At 36.0% G+C, this 19,532-nt stretch overlaps 1 protein-coding gene across 1 annotated transcript; it reads left to right on the top strand.

Annotated features, from left to right (window-relative positions):
* The first annotated feature begins 13,100 nt into the window (after positions 1-13,100).
* Positions 13,101-18,959, top strand: LOC104220107 (endoplasmic reticulum oxidoreductin-1-like). Its single transcript, XM_009770917.2, has 10 exons — positions 13,101-13,429; positions 14,318-14,449; positions 14,990-15,245; positions 15,543-15,653; positions 15,918-16,036; positions 16,224-16,328; positions 16,434-16,636; positions 16,923-17,046; positions 17,162-17,346; positions 18,640-18,959. Exons 1-10 carry the CDS (start codon positions 13,262-13,264, stop codon positions 18,659-18,661), a joined length of 1,425 nt encoding a protein of 474 aa, XP_009769219.1. The 5' UTR covers positions 13,101-13,261; the 3' UTR covers positions 18,662-18,959.
* The last annotated feature ends 573 nt before the right edge of the window (positions 18,960-19,532 follow it).

Genomic DNA, 19,532 nt, shown 5'->3' with positions numbered 1-19,532 from the left:
AATCCTTACTTAGTAATTTTCAACAAAGGCTTATTTTAAAGAAGAGTGAAATCAGTGAAAATATCATAAATGGGCCCCTCGGGCAAGGTATCACTTAGAATATGGCCTCTCGGGCAGCCTCTTCGTCACTCGTGACTCAGCTCTCGTCACTCAATACTCACTCTCAGCACTTAAGCTCAATAATATCTCATAATAGTAACAATCATAGTAACCGCTGCGGCGTACAGCCCGATCCATAGTTTATAGCCGACTATGCTCACTAGGGGTGTACAAACTCCGGAGGGGCTCCTACAGCCCAAGCATCATATCGCTGCGGCGCGCATCTCGATCCAATATATATATCGCTGCGGCATGTAGCCCGATCCATATAAGTATAGCTGCGGCGTGCAGCCCGATCCATAATATATATATATATATATATATATATATATATATATATATTCCTCACCATTAGGTCCTCAACCTCTCTCAGTCGTTAACCTCACAGCCGCTTGGGTATAACGGTAGAAATCAGGGAACTCAGTCCGAACAGTTATCACATTTTAAGAAGTACAGTGATAAAACCAGTTTTAAACAATAAACAGGTAAAACATGACTGTGAATATGCTTTCAAACAAATAAAGTGAGAAAAAACAATTAAAAGTCCCTAAGGGTCTCAACAGGTCGGCACGAGGCCCCAAATATGGCATACAACCCATAATACAATGTAAATGTATAAAATATGAAATATTATAAGATGTCAAATCAAATACTCAGCTTAATAGTCACTACGGGACGGACCAAGTCGCAATCCCTATTGGTGCATGCCCACACGCTCGTCAGCTAGCATGGGCGTCACCTCATTTATCAAAACAATTCAAAATATCGGGGTTTGTACCCTCAATTCTAGATTTACAATGGTTACTTATCTCAAACCAGATGAAAATACTACTCAGCGACGCCTTTGCCTCTCGTCTCATCCTCAAATCGCGCTGAATCTACCCAGAATCAGAATCATAACATTAGAATACGCTAAAAGATCGAATTCCATGCGAAATAAATCAAATTATACCAAAAATCCCGAAAATGGCCAAATCTGACCCCCAGGCCCACATCTCGAAACTCGATAAAAATCACATCAACGGAATCCTTATCCTCCCACGAGTTCATACATACCAAAAATACCAAAATCTGACTACAAATGGCCTCTCAAATCCCTAGATTAAAGTCTCAAGTTTTCAAGCCCTAACTCCCCAATTTAGGCCTCAAATTCCCCAAGTTTCATGTTTAATTAGGTAGAAATCACAATAGGATCGAGTATTAAGTCCAAAATTCTTACCTACAATAAGTTCTCCTTGATTCCCTCTTCAATCTCTCTCTAAAAGCTTCAAAACCGAGTCAAAAATGGTGAACTTAGGACAAAACTGGCGAAAATGACCTTTTAAACATTCTGACCGGCGATCAGAAATCCTTCTTCGTGAATGCGGTCAAGCCTCGTGTTCGCAAAGCACAAAAATTCCATTGACCAAAATTCTCCTTCGTGAACGCGAATGCATCATCGCGGACGCAATGCCTCAGGTTCACCAACCATCGCGAACGCGGTCAGGCATCTCGCGAATGCGATGCTTCCCATTCCGACCCTTCGTGAATGCGGGACCCCCTCGCGAACGCGAAGGCCAAATCTGATGCCTCCCTTCCTGACCCTTCGCGAAAGCGAGGGTCCACTCGCGAACGCGAAGAACAAAATGCCTGCACTGCTGAAACCAAAATCTGCAATCTTCCTTAAACTTGAAATGGTCCGTTCAACCATCTGAAACTCACCTGAGGTCCTCGGGACCTCAACCAAACGTGCCAACATATCCCATAGCCACAATAATACTTGTTCCAACCTTCAGAACTCCCAAAATAACATCAAAACACCAAAATTACATCAGATTCAAGCCTAAGAATTCCAAAAACTTCTAAATTACATTTTTGATCAAAAATCCAACCAAATCACGTCCGAATGACCTGTAATTTTGCACACACATTCAAAATGACACAAGGGAACTACTGAAACTCTCAGAATTCCATTTTGACCCCTATATCAAACTCTCACCTATCAATCGGAACACGCCAAAAATCCAATTTTGCCAATGCAAGCTTAAATCTACTCCGGACCTCCAAAACACATTTCGATCACGCTCCTAAGTCTCAAATAACTTCCCGAAGCTATCCGAACCATCGGAACTCACATCCGAGCCCTCTAAAACATAAGTCAACATCCGATTGACTTTTCCAACTTAAGCTTCCTCAAAAGAGACTAAGTGTCTCAAACCTTACCAAATCCTTTCCGAACCCGAGCCAACCAACCCGAGCACACATAGAACCGATAAACAAAGTAATAAGAAGCAGATATAGGGGAAACGGAGCAGTAACTCATGAGACGACTGTCCGAGTCATCACAATTATAGTTTAAAAGTATTTATTGTGATGGTATCTTAACCAACACTTCATTGTGGACAATATCTTTTTGTGTATGTTTCCTCCTAATGCTTTAGTTGCTCTGCCTTAACCAGAACTTTTGTTGTCGATTTTGATATCCCTCTTGAAACATACGGTTATTTGTGCAAGAAAATATATTGCGGTAAATATAGTCCAATATTTAGGATTTGTCCTTGTGCTTTATTTATTATATTTGCAAAACATAAACATACTAAAAATTATTTTCACATAAATTTAAAAGGATATTCCTTAGTTTCGAAAGGCAAAAGTTGAATTCAGGGATAAGAATATACTTAGAAGCACATTGATCATTATCATAATTTTTGCATGTATGACGTTATTGTTAAAACTTCTATATATATCATTTGTGTGCTATTACATAAGCTATTCGGCGTATCTAATTTTTTCAGTAGTATGGAGGATAATATTTTCTTCCAAATCAACAAATATACAATGGAAGATCAATTTTAATTTAGTCTATTATATATACGGTGACACTAACATACGTAAGAAATAATAAACTTGACAACAAACATGTATGGTAGAAGTCCATTTTGTATTAAGTATTTAAGTATTCTTCTTGGTAGTAATTATTGGTATCATTTTCTGTTGAGTCAGAAACAAAAAAAATATTTTATTTTACTATAAATTTTGTAATCAACCTTTTATTTAGTCGATCAACATATTCATTTCTGCTAGCTAAGATATCTTTTTAATTCTATTATGCGATTTGCACAAATTGCGTTTTAATTTAATGATAGAAATATTTCTCTTATTAAATGCACTACTATTACCATTAGGATTGATAACTAAGTGTTCAGGAAGACCCAAATCATCTTTTGTTGAATGCTCATCTTTGTTTCCGACACGAAATAAGAAGAGACTGAATACTGGATCTGTTCTTACTTTATACTTTTTGTTAGTTGAATCTTTTTAATTTGAGACCAGAAGTATAACTTTGCCAAGCTAGCTTTTACAGTCTCTTCTTTTGTCGATTTTGGAACTACTGGTAGTACTTGACATATATTACCTTCCAAACTATTAATTTTCTATCAAACGGTTCATTAATATCCAATATATCTCTAAAACTCCGGGCAATTATTTCGATATCGTTTTACACTTAGCCATAAGTACTTCATACCTTATTATCAATTTCGCTTTCCTTATAAATTTAGCATCATTGCTTTGCTTGATATATTTGTGATAGTTATTTAAGTTGTTTGAAGATGTATATCAAATCTAAAATGGGTGATCTCACAATAAAATCGGTGTTGGTTAGCATCATTGCTCTGCTTTGATATATTTGTGATGGTTATTAAAGTTGTTTGAAGAGGTATATCAAATCTAAAGTGGGTGATCTCACAATAAAATCGTAGTTGGTACATCACTTGCTATTATTGCTAACAGTGTCATGCCTCTTGATATGATATTTGCAATTAGCATAACATAGAAATATTATTTGAATTCCGTCGGAGGCATCTATCAAGAATAATCCCATTATAGAATAGTCAACTCTTTATAATATAGTCTTGAAAGCTTGTTCTTTTTTTGGATTTAGCTTTGATTGTACTTCTTCACACACTTGTATAGCATTTTGATTCTTAATAATATACTAACATTTTTACTTTGTGTTCTAACACTCTTTTTATGGAATAAATTTATGTACCCTAAGATTTTTTTTAACTTGAATAAGAATTTTACTCATATGATGAATTTAAAAAATAATTGAAGTGGATTCTCTTGCTAAATAAAATTAAAAGATTTAATTATTTAGTTTCAACATAAAAATTAATTTATTCTATGTTGATTCAGATCTTAATATTAGTTCATCTCTTGTTTTGAATATTTAATCTTAATTATAATTTTATCCACCATAAATTTTATTTTCAAAGAGTAAAATATTGATATGACATTTTACTTTTAGATCCTTATGTTTGTAGAATCATACTGGTATTGACTCTTACCAACTATTTTTTCTCTTTCTCACACATTTATATTCTTAAATATTTTCTTAGTTGTTGTTTAATAATTGGGTATTTTTCAATATTACACAAAAATTTGATAAAAAGAATATATTATTTGAGTAGGAAAATATTTCAAATATAATATAAAAATATATTACCGTGGGGTTATTTTTCCCCTCAATTTCAACACTTTATGCGTTCCATTTAATATTAATTTCTTTTTTTGGTATTGGACATTATGGAGTGATAATGTATTGCTAATATGTATGATTCTTATGATTTGATTTATTAAACCTTCCTACATATTTTTAGTAAGTATTTAAGAGACCAAATTTTATTAATTTTAAAATATTAAATATTAAAAATTAGCATAGGTATTGTATTCTAAAAATAAGTTATTACAGTTATTTCCTTTCCCTATGAGTTCTGCCGTTAATATTTTAGGGCTATTTTGGTATATTAATATTGTATTTATATTTTTATAATAATATAGGCTCTCTTTTTTCTAAATGGATTTGGACAATATAATACATTCTCAAATTAAATTAGTAATAGGACATTATAAAACATTTCCAAATTCAATTAGTAATAGGAATTTTTAAGAAGTATATCTTAAAAGTAATAGGATTACATGACTAAAGATATTTACTTGTTTAATTTTATATGAATTTATAACGAACTGACTGGTCGTTTTGCTTTTTAGAACCTCGTCCCCCTAAATAAAACTTCTCACGCTTGCTTTAACTAATTTATGACTTGCGTGGGTGGTTGGTTTGGGATTTGGAAGAGTTTGGGTTGAAACATGCTCATTTGATTTCTTAAGATTTTTCTTAAAAGGCCAAGTTTGACTTTGGTCAACATTTTTACCAAACGAACTCGGATTTGTGTTTTGACGGTCCCGGAGGATCGGTCCGTAGGAAAATATGGACCTGGGCGTATGCCCGGAATCGAATTCCGAGGTCCCTAGCCCGAGTAATGAATTTTTATTAGAAATTGTTAAACTTAACTAAAATTCTAAGGATTTAAAGAAACTAAAAAATGATTGATCACGTTGGTATCGGGCTCGTATGTTGGTTCTGAAGCCTGGTATAGCTCCAATATAACATTTAAGACTTGCTCGCAAAATTTGGTGTCAATCCGAGTAGTATAAGTACGTTTCGGCACGTCAGGAGTGAATTGAAGAACTTGAAGTTCATAAGTTTGATCCCATTGGTTTTCGGGGGTGATTCTTAGATTTAGCGTTCTTTCAGGTGTTCTGAAGGTTCGAGGGGGTCCGTTTCATGATTTCAGACTTGTTGGTATGTTCGGGCGGGGCCCGAAAGCCCTGAGCATCAATCGGACGAGGCTCGAGTGAAGTTGGAAAATTTGAGAAGAGCTGAAGCTTCAGGTAGCTGTCATAACCGCACATGCGGTTGGTCAGCCGCAGGTGCGAGACCGCAGAAGCAGTCATCCTCTCGCAGATGCAGCCAAGGCAGGCCAGGCCAAAACCACAGAAGCGGTTTCATAGCCGCAGAAGCGGCTTCATAGCCGCAGAAGCGGCTTCAAGACAGCAGGAGCAGCTTCAAGACAGCAAGAGCGGTCTCGGCTCGCTTGGCCAATTCTGCAGATGCGGCCTTCCTTTCGCAGAAGCGGGACCGCATATGTGGTCCCCTGACCGCAGATGCGGAAATCACTGAACCAGTGACTCATTGGGCGATTTTGGAGCTCTTGAGAGAGGACTTTCACCTAGCATCTTGAGGTAAGTTTATCCAACCTATTTCTAGTTTAATACTTGAGTCCTGGGTAGATTAACACACAAAGATTAAGGTAAAATCATGGGGTTAGAGCAAAACTTAGGGTTTTGATAAAAGTTAGATTTAACCACGAATTTTGTTATGAAATGAACTAGAAATCATATATTATTGATCCTTGGGTTATAAAGAACAACTTTCTTTGAAAAATTTCGAAATCCGAGCACGTGGGCCCGAGACGAATTTTAGGAAACTTGTGTTTAAGGTTGGGAAATTGCTTAAATAGTTAAAATGTGATCTTGTGAGCTTCTATTGACCAGCTCCTACCTCGTTTATCTAGTTTTGGATCGTTCGGCTCCAAATTAAGAGTTTGAGCTCGTTCTTGGTATTGGAAGTACGCTGTGGAGCGAAGTGAGTCTCCTATCTATGTGATGACCCAAAAGGTCATCGCATGCTTTAAATTAAATTCTGTGTTTTTGAGGCCTTGAAAACCTCATTTAGAGTCACCTCGATTTGTGTACGCAGTCCGGGAGCGTAGCCGGAAAGCTTAAATGTGAAAAATAATAAGCTTTGACTGTAAAATGAAAAAATTTGACTTCAGTCAACATTTTCGGTAAACGGACCCGGACCCGTAATTTGATGGTCCCGGAGGGTCCGTAGGAAAATATGGGACTTGGACGTATGCCCAGAATCGAATTCCGAGGTCCCAAGCCCGAGAAATGAATTTTTTAAAGGAAATTATTTTGTGAAATTGTTTAAGGAAAATTGAAATGAAATTTGCTTAGACATGATGGTATCAGGACCTTATTTTGGTTTCGGCACCCGGTACAGGTCTTATACATGATTTAAGATATTTTTGTGGAATTTCGTGAAAAAACGGATGTCATATGATGTGATTCGGACTTAAATCGCAAAGTTGATGTTTAAAAAAGTTTTGAGAAAATTTCATTGATCTCGAGATTTAATTTGATGTTCATGATGTTATTTTGACGATTTGATTGCACGAATAAGTCTGTAGGATGTTTTTGAGGATTTCGTGTATATTTGGTTTGGAGCCCTGAGGGCTCGGGTGAGTTTCGGGTAGGTTCCGGGATGACTTAGGCCTAAAAACACAGTTGTTGCAGGTTCAGAGAAGTTACAGGTCTCTGAACCCGTCAGTGCGGTCCGCACAAAAACGTGTGCGACCACGGAAGGGGGCCAGTGCGGTCCACGGTCGGCTTTGTGCGGTGCGTGGTAGAAGCCTGTGCGGCCGTAGTCCATTTCGTGCAGTCCGCACTGGGCACTGGACCGCAGTACCCTTAGGAAGGCCTGTGCGGCCGCAGTCCATTTTGTGCGGTCCGCATAGGGGGTCAGAGAGGGGTATAAATAGACGGGATTTTCAGTCATTTTTTATTTTTCAAAACCCTAAAAACATAAGAGGCGATTTTTCAAACAACCTTTCTTCCCCAAATCAATTGTAAGTCATTTTTAACTAGTTTTCTTTAATCATTAACATCTTTTAACATGATTTCAACTTCAAATCAATGATTTTCATGGGGGAAATTGGGTGTTTTTGGTAGAACCTAGGTTTTTCAAAAATTGGGAATTTGGTCCTCGATTTGAGGTCCGATTTTAAAACAAATTATATATTTGAGTTCGTGGGGGAATGGGTAATCGGGTTTTGGTTCGAACCTCAGGTTTGACCACGTGGGCCCGGGGGCGATTTTGACTTTTTGGGTAAAAACTTTGGAAAACTCATTTTCATGCATTCAAATTGATTCATTTAGCGTTTATTGATGTGATTAAGTAACTTGTGGCTAGATACAAGCGAATTGGTGGAGGAATCAAGGGGTAAAGCTATAATTGAAACTTGAGTTGTGTTCGAGGCATCGAGGTAAGTGTTTGGTCTAACCTTAGCTTGAGGGATTAGGAGTTGAGTCCTATTTGTTAATTGCTTCTTGTTGAGTACGACGTATAGGCATGGTGACGAGTATCTATACACTGGTGTCGAGCATGGCCGTGAGTCCTAAATTGATACTTGTTATATTCTTAAATGGTACTACAAATGCTATAGTAGGTGAATTCTTGATAATGAGTAAAGACTTAAGTTTATTTTCATGGAAGATACTTATGATTGAGAAATGGTGATAATTGAGATGAGTAGGAGATGAGTTAAGATTAGTTATAGCTGATTCTCCCTTGCCGGGACGTATATACCTGTACTGTTGAATTCACTTGCCGGGATAGTGTAGTTTATTGTTGACCCTTTATCGGGACTGTTATTATGATCACTGTTGACTGTATATTGGGATGGGTTGCACGCCGCAACAGATATTATATATATTTATGGATCGGGTTGCACGCCGCAACAGATGTTATGTTGGATCGGGTTGCACGCCGCAACAGATATTATATTGGATCGGGTTGCACACCGCAATAGTTATATATGTGGATCGGGTTGCACGCAGCAATAGATATTATGTTGGATCGGGTTGCACGCCACAACAGATATTATATATGTGGATCGGATTGCACGCCGCAGCAGATATTATGTTGGATAGGGTTGCACATCGCAACAGATATTATACTAGATTGGGTTGCACGCCGCAACAGTTATATATGTGGATCGGGTTGCACGCCGCAACAATATTAAATTATAAGGGATCGGGTTGCGTGCCGCAACAGTATTGTTATTGTATTGTTGTAGCTATTGAATTGTCCTTTCATATCTTATTAAGTTGTTGTTGGATTTGATATGTTCCCCAAAGCATGTACCCCCTCCCATTTAAACTGCTTATTCCTGTTTATTTCCCGCCATATGTTATATAACTGCACAGGTTTATCTGGATTCCGGTCCTAGCCTCGTCACTACCTCGCCGAAGTTAGGCCAGACACTTACCAACACATGGGTTCGGTTGTGGTGATGCTACACTCTGCAATCTGTGCAGATACCGAAGCAGCACTTGGTCAGCAGCAGTAGGGGAGCCAGTCTTCAGTCCACTGAGACTTCGAGGTAGTCTTGCAGGCGTCCGCAGTCCCGGCGTCTCCTCTATCTATTACTATGTTCTGTTATCACTTGTATCCGAGACAGACTGTGTTTCTTTCCTTCAGACATTTGTATGTAGTAGTCATAGACGGTCCGTGAATGTTGTGACACCAATTCTTGGGTAGAGGCAAACGTTGATTTCCGTATCATTTTGGTTTATTTTTTCTAAGTCTTCCGCTTAATCTCATATTTCGTTGTTATTTAAATGTCTATCACTTGTTAATATAAGTTGTGAAAAGGATTAAAACAAAAGAGTTAAAGATTCCTAATTTCGTAGCTTGCCTAGCTTCTTCGAGTAGGCACCATCACGACTCCCGAGGTTGGAAAAATCCAGGTCGTGACAATCTAACCTTGTAAGAGGGAATTGTCCCCATAGGTGATATAATCAAATAATTTGCCATTAAATGTGGGGGCTACGACACTAGGTGACGAGAGTCCATGTGTAGCTACTATTATGCTAAGTCCGGGTAGTCTAGGTCCCAAAAGCATGCTTTATGTGATATTCTTGTAATTTTATGTTTAATTTGGATTGTTTAAATCATGGTGATTATGATAAATGAGATTAGTAAGAGGAACATTATCTGTATTGGCCTTTTAAAGAGAAGTTGATATTTCTGTGAGTAATTGCTCCCCAGATATATATTCTTGTCTGCTTGTTGTTGTGTTTAATTACATTTGACCGCGTCACATGTTTGATTCATAAGAGGGGTAATAGATGCATCTATGGTTCGCATCGTTCGACCCTCGGCAGTGCACAATTTACTATTATGTTGGATTGGGTCGTACGACCTCGACACTACTTGCGCATGTTTTACTCAGTATTTTTCTATGGATTGAGCTTTATTATTTGCCCTGAAATGTAAGTGCCAACTGTGATATTATCTAGGAGAGGACCTATTATTTCTTGCTATAAACTGTTAATTATTTGTACCATCCATGCTCAGTATAATTCAGTTCTCATATTATTTGACCCTAGTAAATATCAAGTCGACCTCTCATCTCTACTTCTTCGAGATTAGACAGGATACTTACTGGGTACATATTGTTTATGTACTCATACTACACTTTTGTACTTAATTGTACAGGATCTGAGGTAGGTACATCTGGTTACCAGTCTGGTGCGCATTCTTGATCAATGTCCGAGACTTCCACGGTGAGCTGCTCCCTTCTTGTGCCGTTCAGCAGCATGATGGAGTCACTCTTTATTTTGGTTGTCTATTCTATTTCAGACAGTAGGATTTATTCTTTTGTATATTTTACTAGTTGCCCGTAAACTTGTGATAACAGGTCTTGACACACACATTGGTAGACTATTCTTTTGGGGATTGTACAACTCTTTTTGTACATTACTAATTATCACATGTTTTTAAGTGCAAATTTAGAAATTTCTGTACTTGTTTTCGTAAAGTGAAAATGAGAACTTGTTAATACTTCCGCGTTGGCTTGCCTGACAAGGGTGTTGGACGCCATCATGGCCTATAATAAAATTGGGTCGTGACAGAATTAGACAGCCTGAAGTAATTATACTAATAAGATTCCTAACGTGTAGTATTATGTCCTAAAACTAATAGGATTATAAGGTTAATATCCAAAATTTCGATTATGTCCTTTTATTATGAGTTATTATACTTAATATTATAAGGTTATTTTTGTAAACCGACAAATTAGGTTACTTATCATTAGGACATGATATTAGCTTTGAGTCACGATGTAAATTTAAGATTTTTTTATTTACTTACTATATTTTAAAATACATGAAAAAAGAAATAAGTAAGGATAGATTAATTTCGGTACGTGCATTGTGTACCCCATCAATAACTATTCAATGTTGAAAACTCGTGTAAATTTTACATTAAACAACATGTTTGATTTATGAGATGAAAAGTAAATAAAATTTTCTCTAAATGTTAAATGTTGGTTCTATTTAAATAATTAAAGATAGAAAAATCATGAAGATCAAAAAACAAATAGAATAAAATAATTTTAAAACTAATTTTAGTTAAAATCGATATAAAATGCAACTACAACTTTTATGAAGGAACTATATTTTGTTCACAGTAACAAAAACATTCCTTCAATTTCTAATATAAATAAAGAAGGTAAAATATATATACTATTATTTGTTTCTAAAATGTTGAGTCAAAGTTGACTCTTGAGTTTATAATCTTTCGATTTTTTTAACTCCAAATTTTTTCAAACACTTTTCATACGTATTTAGACCATTCTCTCTTAAGTTCTTCCAATACAAGGTTAAATTTAATGTTTTATTTAATTCTTACCTAGTTCAATAAGGACAGATTTAATAAACAAAATTTAGTTAATTTTAAAGTCCTAAATACTAAAATGTAGTATTATGTCCTAAAACTAATATGATTATAAGGCCAATATCTAGAATTCTGGTTATGTCCTTTTATTATGAGTTATTATACTTAATATTGTAAGGTTATTTTGTAAACTGACATTGTATTCATACTTTTATAATAATACTAGTCTTTATATACGTGCATTACTACGTCATCTATAGAATTATTGTCATTTAGTAGAAACTTTATGTAGAAAATAGTAATATTTTTAATCGCATTAATATGCAGAACATATTTAGTTTAACTATAAAATAGATACTAAAGTAGTAGAAATCTAACTGCATAAGCTTTAATTTGCTTTTATTGATTAAACTAATATAAGGAGGCATGTGTTTGCTCCCTTACTTGGTATAGTTCGTCGTGCTTGTATTCTCTCTATCTTTATTCTTGGCCGAATACGTCTTATTTTAGAAAGAATAATAAATATTGGAGTATGTCTCTTTAGTTGTTTTTATTATAAATTTTGAAAAGACTCGTACATGTAATAAATTTCTTGTACATGAAAAACTCATCTATTACTTACTTAAGAAAATGATCTTTTTAAGGTGTAAAACTCTACGAAGGTATAATAAAACTTTACTGCATTTAAGGACGTTTGAATTTTACATAATTAGTTATATATAAGTTTTTAGGCTTCAGGATGAATCATTTAATTATGGTTGGTTTAATCAAAACTTTAAGCTTTTTATTTAGCTTTTTTCCTCCCTATTTCAACATATAATGGCTCAAGTTTTGTCAGAGAGCAATAAAACCATACAAGAAATTAAATAAAACAAATTACAAAATACATAAAAGGTTATAGCTCCATGTATACAATTTCATTATATGCACATAAGCATCTTACGTATAAAAAAAAGACGGAATTATGGACGTATCTTTCTAATCCAAGTAGGATCAACTTTGTAAGGCCGGTGTATGTGTAGTTTAAATCAAAAAAGAATTCTATCATTAGGTAATTTACAATTAGATCCTTAAATTATACAAATATTTAAGAACATAAAAGTCGATCAATATTTCGAAAATATTTAATCGTTCAATATTTAGCATAAATTATTCATCCTTTTATAATAATATAGATATATAGATATATAGATAGATATACACCACCTTATTTCATTTTTTTCCCCTTTCCAAACCTTTTTCCTCCATTTAACTTCGTGGAAAAGGCAATTCAAATTGGATTATTTGGTATGCAAAGCCAGACGCTACTCTTCAATTTCATTGTGCCACGTTGGCACAAACTAAAGCTACTATTGGTTAAACAACGTCACTTACATGTCAAGTGATCCAATTTAATGTTCCTTTTACTAATTGCAAGTGTTTCCTAACAACTTCTACTCGCTCTCCGCGAGTCCAAAATACAATTCTTCCAAACCAAGAGAAACGTGGCAACTTTCTGTCGCGCGTGGCATTCAAACACTCATAAAGCGAATGCCGGTTTCCATTATGCCGACGACGACGTAGTTGTAAAATCTGTGTGCTTACGTGTTGACCATCCCCAATTAAGTTTCAGAAATTACAACAAAACCTGAAAAATATAAACTTATCGGTCTTCAAATAAAACGGCTTTGATTCTGTCCATTTTCAGTGAAACGGATATTTCTTATACCCAAAGAGAGAAAAGTTCGATCGTAGGGGTTTTGTAAAAGTTCGATCTTAGGGGTTCTGTAATTGTGCAGTAGATTGACAGAACAAGTGTGTGTAAAAATTGGAGTGATGGTGGAAGAAACTGAGGTTAATGAGCTGAAGAAGAAGGGGAATGAGACGAGGAGAAGTCAAAGGAAATTGGGCCGATCAGCAATTTGGGCTGTTTTGGTGTTGATAATAGCATTGGGTGCAGCATTCTTCCATACCCAAAAGGGGAAGCCGTGTCCTTGTTTTCAGGTTCTTTTGCTCAATTCCCAATGTCATTTTTTCAGGGTTTATCTATCTTATTTAGTTTTGTTTAAATGGAGAGGAGTTTAAGTTCTGTGTTGCGGGAAACTCTATTTGATAAGCATTGATTCATAGCTTAGAATAAATTGGGAGTAACCTGCTATAATAGGTTAAATTACATTGATAGTGTAAATAATTTTACACTGTCAACGCATATAACTTAAATCCAATAGAGAACTTAGGACTTGTAGAAACTAAGTTTATGAAGTTCATTGATGAGTACTTGTTCAAATTCCTAGTAGCATGGTGCAAATTTTTGTATTACTGATCTTGCAAATTGTGGTCCATAAATTAAATGCTTAATTGTGGGGTTTGTGGTGTTGAAATAAACATGAGAATATGCCCTATGTATGTACAAGTCCTTAAAACTGGAAACATCAATTGCCTATGTTGTAAACTCTGGCATTCTGCAACTATAGTGAAATTAATTAGCTTGTTGTTGAAGATGAGCATTTTAACGAAAGAATTGAGCTTGGACAAAGCAAGCTAATCTTCATTTTGTTTTATTATAGTGGGTGGCTAAAGCTGAGTTTTGGTACCAAAATCGTTTGGTTTAACCTTGCAGTTCTTAACTTGTATCTAAAAGTGTGTACTCATAATTTTTGTTGAATTAATGTCAATCAACAAGACCTTCGGGTGCTTGTGAGTATATTTCGTAAGTTTATATCAACAAGAATCTGGATATTCTCTGAGCTGCCTGTGAAATTGGCTTTTAGGAATGTAACTGATATGTTTACCCCTGCATGCTTACTGGAATGTAAAGGTTCATGCATGCTTCTAGCTATTTGAATTGTATAATGCTCACCGACTGCTTGCTTTATCTTGACCTTAATGCAGGATTCTAGAAAATATACTGGAATAGTTGAAGACTGCTGTTGTGATTACGAAACAGTTGATGCTATTAATGGGGCTGTGCTGCATCCTTTACTCCAAGGGCTTGTTACAACTCCCTTTTTTAGATACTTTAAGGTGTGGTGCAAAGTTTAATCAATATGAGGAGAGTGGCTCATTTATTTATCACTTCTACGATAAATGTTATCACCATAGTTTGCCTGCTTAATCTTCAAAAGTAGAATTGAGGAATATAGACTTACTACAAAGAGATCTTTGACAGGAAGTTGATGATTCATATTTTCAATGGTATAGGTGGTTTTGAGAAGTTTCCTCTAGTTTCCTGTCTAAGGTTGGTTTGGTTGCCAAGAGAGGAAAAAGATTGCAAAGTTAATTGTTTTGACTTTGCGGCATTTGGTTATCAGGGTAGTTGTGCGCAAAGCAATTTAAAACTTTCTCACTGTGCGAAAATGTAGGAAGCTTGAAGGAAAATGGTTTCTTCTTCTTTTAGTCTTTGCCTTTTCTTTCCAGACCTATGTATGCAAGAAAGTGACTTCTGAACTTGACATTTAAAAGAAGCCTAAGGAAAAGATTCTTCACATTTTATTTTTATAAAATAAGCCCAAAACTAAGGTCAAAAGGTGATTTGTCAACCTAATCTATATCTTATGGCTGCAGGTTAAGCTGTGGTGTGACTGCCCTTTTTGGCCTGATGATGGTATGTGTAAGTTGCGAGATTGCAGTGTATGTGAATGTCCAGAAAATGAATTTCCCGAATCTTTTAGGAGACCACCGCTTGGCCTTCCAGCTGATGATCTGAAATGTCAAGAGGGAAAACCAGAGGCAGCTGTTGACCGCACTCTCGACTCTAAGGTTTTCAGGGGATGGATAGAGGTAGATAACCCTTGGACAAATGATGATGAGACAGATAATGGTAATTGATCTATCTTTGTCCATGCACAGTGGAAGTTTTTTACTCTCTACATTTTTGGAATATTTGTGTATCTTTCCAAACCTTTGCTGGTGACTTATCCTATGAACAACTATGTGAGCATAGGATTAAGCACAACGGAAGTTTGAATTTATCAATCTGCATTATTTTGAAGTTTTTAAACTCAACATCTGTATTGAACTAGGAATTTAACACTTATATAATGCCTTGTATGATTTTATTACTCCTTGAAGGTTTCTATTTCGTTTACTACTAAATTGTTGAACTTCCTCATTGCAGATGAGATGACATATGTCAATCTCTTACTGAACCCGGAGCGTTACACTGGTTACACTGGTCCCTCAGCCAGGCGAATATGGGATGCTGTATATTCAGAGAACTGTCCGAAATGTGAGTCAGTGATCCTTTCAATTGGTTGAAACCATTTGTTTTTTCAATCTTCTTATGAGTTGTATTTATGGAATTACATTCAGAGGGAGACCATTGAAATGTGAAATTACCTCCTTAAGCTAAGCTGTTAAACTGTTGAGGTCTGCTGGTACTCATGCAAATTACTTCCCCTTGTGGTGCAGTATCGTTTTTGACACCTATTATCATGTATTCCATCCCATTATCAGTGTGAACTGAACACGGAAGTTACCATTTTATGGCCAGATGCATCTGGAGAGATTTGCCAGGAGAAAAAGGTTTTATACAAGCTTATATCTGGTCTCCACTCTTCAATCTCAATACACATAGCTGCTGATTACCTGCTTGATGAAACTAAAAACCTGGTTAGTTTGCATTCGATATGCCTCATTTTTCTATTATTCCTTGCGAAAAATTGATAAATGACACTTGGAAAAGCTTAGAGCAGCAGGCCAAACCTGTTGCATTCATATAATAATTCATTATGAAGCATGAACTATTATTCTTCAGAGCATTTTAACTGGAACCTTGACTACTTTGCTGCAATTTCAGTGGGGTGCAAATCCAGATCTGATGTATGATCGTGTTCTGCAATATCCTGATCGTGTCAGGAACTTGTATTTTACTTTCCTCTTTGTTCTCCGAGCTGTAACAAAAGTGAGTACTCGCTCCACATGCCTATATGTTGGTAACTCCTAGAATGTTAACTTTGCATAAGTTAATTTATTGGGTTATTTACCCCCTTCTTAATGTGCTATACAGGCAAAAGATTACCTGGAGCAGGCTGAGTATGATACTGGTAATCCTGAGGAAGACCTTAAAGCACAGTCCCTTATGCGACAGCTACTATACAGCCCCAAACTGCAGGCTGCATGTCCAGTTCCTTTTGACGAAGCTAAACTGTGGAAAGGCCAAAGTGGACCTGAGCTAAAGCAGCAGATTCAAAAGCAATTCAGGAATATCAGGTTTCAGTTGAACTGTTCTCAAGTTAATTTCCTAAATTGAGAAAACAAAGGTGGCTATTATCTTGCTTATGCATGCTGCAATAATCCCTTTTGACGCTTATTTGAGTCAACTGCATCAGTACATTTGTAGTGCAGTCCATTTATCAACTGTCAGCAGATATTTTAACTTTAGAAAGAATAGGCTGCAGAAAGATGCAAAAATCTTGTGTATGTTGTTCAAAAGCTTTTGGTGGTATTTAGTTTACCATATGACTGACCAATTTGGTATGCACTTTTCATGTTGCAGCGCTATCATGGATTGTGTAGGATGTGAGAAATGTCGACTGTGGGGAAAGCTCCAGGTTCTTGGTCTTGGAACTGCACTAAAGATTCTCTTCTCTGTTGATGGTGAATATCGCCATCATCAACATGTGAGTTTTCTGTTGTCTTCCTTCATTTGCAGACCTCTCTCTCTCTCTGGAGCAAATACGTGTTATTCACCGTCAATGCTGTTCCTTAGTCTCTCTGTCTTTTTATGTTTTACAGCTGCAGTTGCAAAGAAATGAAGTGATTGCTCTGGTAAACCTCCTTAATCGACTATCAGAATCGATCAAACTTGTACAGGAAATGAGCCCTACATTTGAGAAGACAATTGGGGAGCTAAGTCTACAGCCAGCTGCTAAGCTAATAAGTTCATGGAAAAGACTATGGGAAACAGTAGTAGGGGATAGGTAAACATCACTCTCTGTTGTTTGTGATTAGTTATTTGAATCTAAGGGTCAGGTGATTTAGCTTCTGCTATTCTTTGTTTTCAAAGCTTGAACTGAGGCAAATTTTAGCTTCGAAAAATTTCTGAGTAAACTGCAATAAATGATTTTTTTAAAGTGTAGAACTGAATATCAATTGGTTCTACAGGATTTACAACAAAATCAAACTATAAAAGAGGAAGGAGGGAGCAAAAGCCACCCACTTTCATGCTCCATGAGTCAACATCCACTCATGTTTCTTTTCCACTTCTTTTTGTTTTTGTGCCAAGTAGTTTAACGCTAATAATTTGTATTTCAACAAAAACTTTTGCAATTGTCCAAGCCCCTGAAAACTGTTCTCTGATTGGAATTTTTCGCAACATGTCATTTGTTGGAACTTCTCTAATATGTTGTCATCCTTTAGTACCAGGCTCCTGAAAAGGAAGAAAATGACTGACCTGATATATTAATGGGTCATTTCTGTTTTGGTTCCTGGGGAATTATGCGCACAATTAAGTCGCATCAAACACATTAAAAGCTTTCTCATTTACAAGCTTACTTCTATCAGGAAATGCTAAAAAGCCGTGTATATTAATAGTGTTTCTCTTACCACTTTCTTCCCATGCAATCCCTTGTCTATGGAGATCAGTAGTTCATGACAGCAAATTTTGATCTTTTCCTGAAGAAATTTTTCTTTTGCGTAAACAGTCTCTTATCCAAATACTTGATTTCTTTATTGCTAGTATTGGTTTTCTTTTATCTATACTTCTTGTATGTGGGAATGGTTGGGAGTATAACATTTTATTGAGGAAGATCAGAAGTTACTTTGTTCCAGAGAGGTCATGTGAGAAGAAGGAAAGCTGCAATAGATTACCCTCCAACTTATTAACTTCAACTTTGAAAATAAGTCATTCCTTTGGTCCTGTGTTTTGCCTTTAAACAGGTTCTTCTTTATAAGCTCCTTTCTGATGCAATAAAGTTGATGCCATTCCCCGTGATGACAGGGTCTGCCAGTTATTTTGAATGGACATGCTTGATAAAATATTCACATTTTTTATCGAGTTAATTGGATTACATGACAATGATGACATATACATGAATTTACTGGGTCGTCGTTGTTGTCTGTTGTTGATGGTTCTTGTCTGTCTTTTTCCTTTATTCTGGCTCTTGGTCCTGCTATTTATGGGTGTAAAGGTTCATAACTGAAGTAGAAGCACCTTCTGGATAAGAAGGGGAAGTGTCAGCTAAAACTTCTCGTATTTGGTATTCTGTTTTCAGGTTGAGGAAGCTTCCATTGTAGCGGGTCATTTTATACAATTTTGGTGTATAATGATGTAAAGAATGAATACAACTGAACAGCTGAAAGGTGAGAGTCATTGAGATAATTTCTACAGCCGGATAGCATACAAGGATATAGATGAATGAAGGGATCAGTGTCTGAAATTTGCAAAGACAAACCATTTTGACAGGGTAACTGGAAATTAGAAGTGTATCACTTTGTCATGTATCTTTACGGATCCCCTTGAATGTTGTAACATTATTGTTGAAACTTTGTCTCTGTTCCTGAATGAAAAGAGAGAATCCTGCTTCTAATGTGATATTTTTATCCCAACCAACATGTTAGAACTGTGAAGACAATGTTCATCTCAGTAGCATTCTAGCATAATTTGAGCGAATAGTAATATTGGTGCTTATGGAATTGGTGAAGATTGTAAAAGAGACCTAGTTGGTAAATATGAATAAGCAACCAAGCAAGTTAAAAATTTATGACAAATAAAACAGATAATCATTTCGTGCACGCATAAAATTATGCCTTCGTCATGAAATTATTAGCTCTCTTACTGTTGTTTCATATCTTCCTTCTTGAAATGAAAAGATTTTGCATTGGTCATGATTATGCAAAGGACTTGTAATAGATCAAGTAATACTGCTGGAGACGACCATTATTATGAACTAAATCAAGTACTCAGTATAATGCAACTTCACTCGCTTAACGGACGGCCAGGAGATTGCTTGAACTCACCTGGTAATTGAGACAGTTAATTTTTTGCAGGTATTATAGGGGCCTAAACGTTGCCTTTGTTTATAGTTTTGCTTCCATTTTATTTGATTATATAACTTGCTATACTGCGCTAGTATGATCTTTATTTGAACTGTAAAATTTCAAAGTA

The sequence above is a fragment of the Nicotiana sylvestris genome, chromosome 7 (assembly GCF_000393655.2).
Source record: "Nicotiana sylvestris chromosome 7, ASM39365v2, whole genome shotgun sequence".
In the NCBI taxonomy this organism is placed as follows: Eukaryota; Viridiplantae; Streptophyta; class Magnoliopsida; order Solanales; family Solanaceae; genus Nicotiana; species Nicotiana sylvestris.
This window is presented reverse-complemented; position numbering and strand designations above follow the sequence as displayed.

Coding starts and splice junctions, on each gene's coding strand:
- LOC104220107 (XM_009770917.2), top strand. CDS start 13,262: ATGGTGGAAGAAACTGAGGTTAATGAGCTGAAGAAGAAGGGGAATGAG. Junction 15,654..15,917: donor TTCAGAGAACTGTCCGAAAT/GTGAGTCAGTGA, acceptor TTTTATGGCCAG/ATGCATCTGGAGAGATTTGC. Junction 16,037..16,223: donor TTGATGAAACTAAAAACCTG/GTTAGTTTGCAT, acceptor CTGCAATTTCAG/TGGGGTGCAAATCCAGATCT.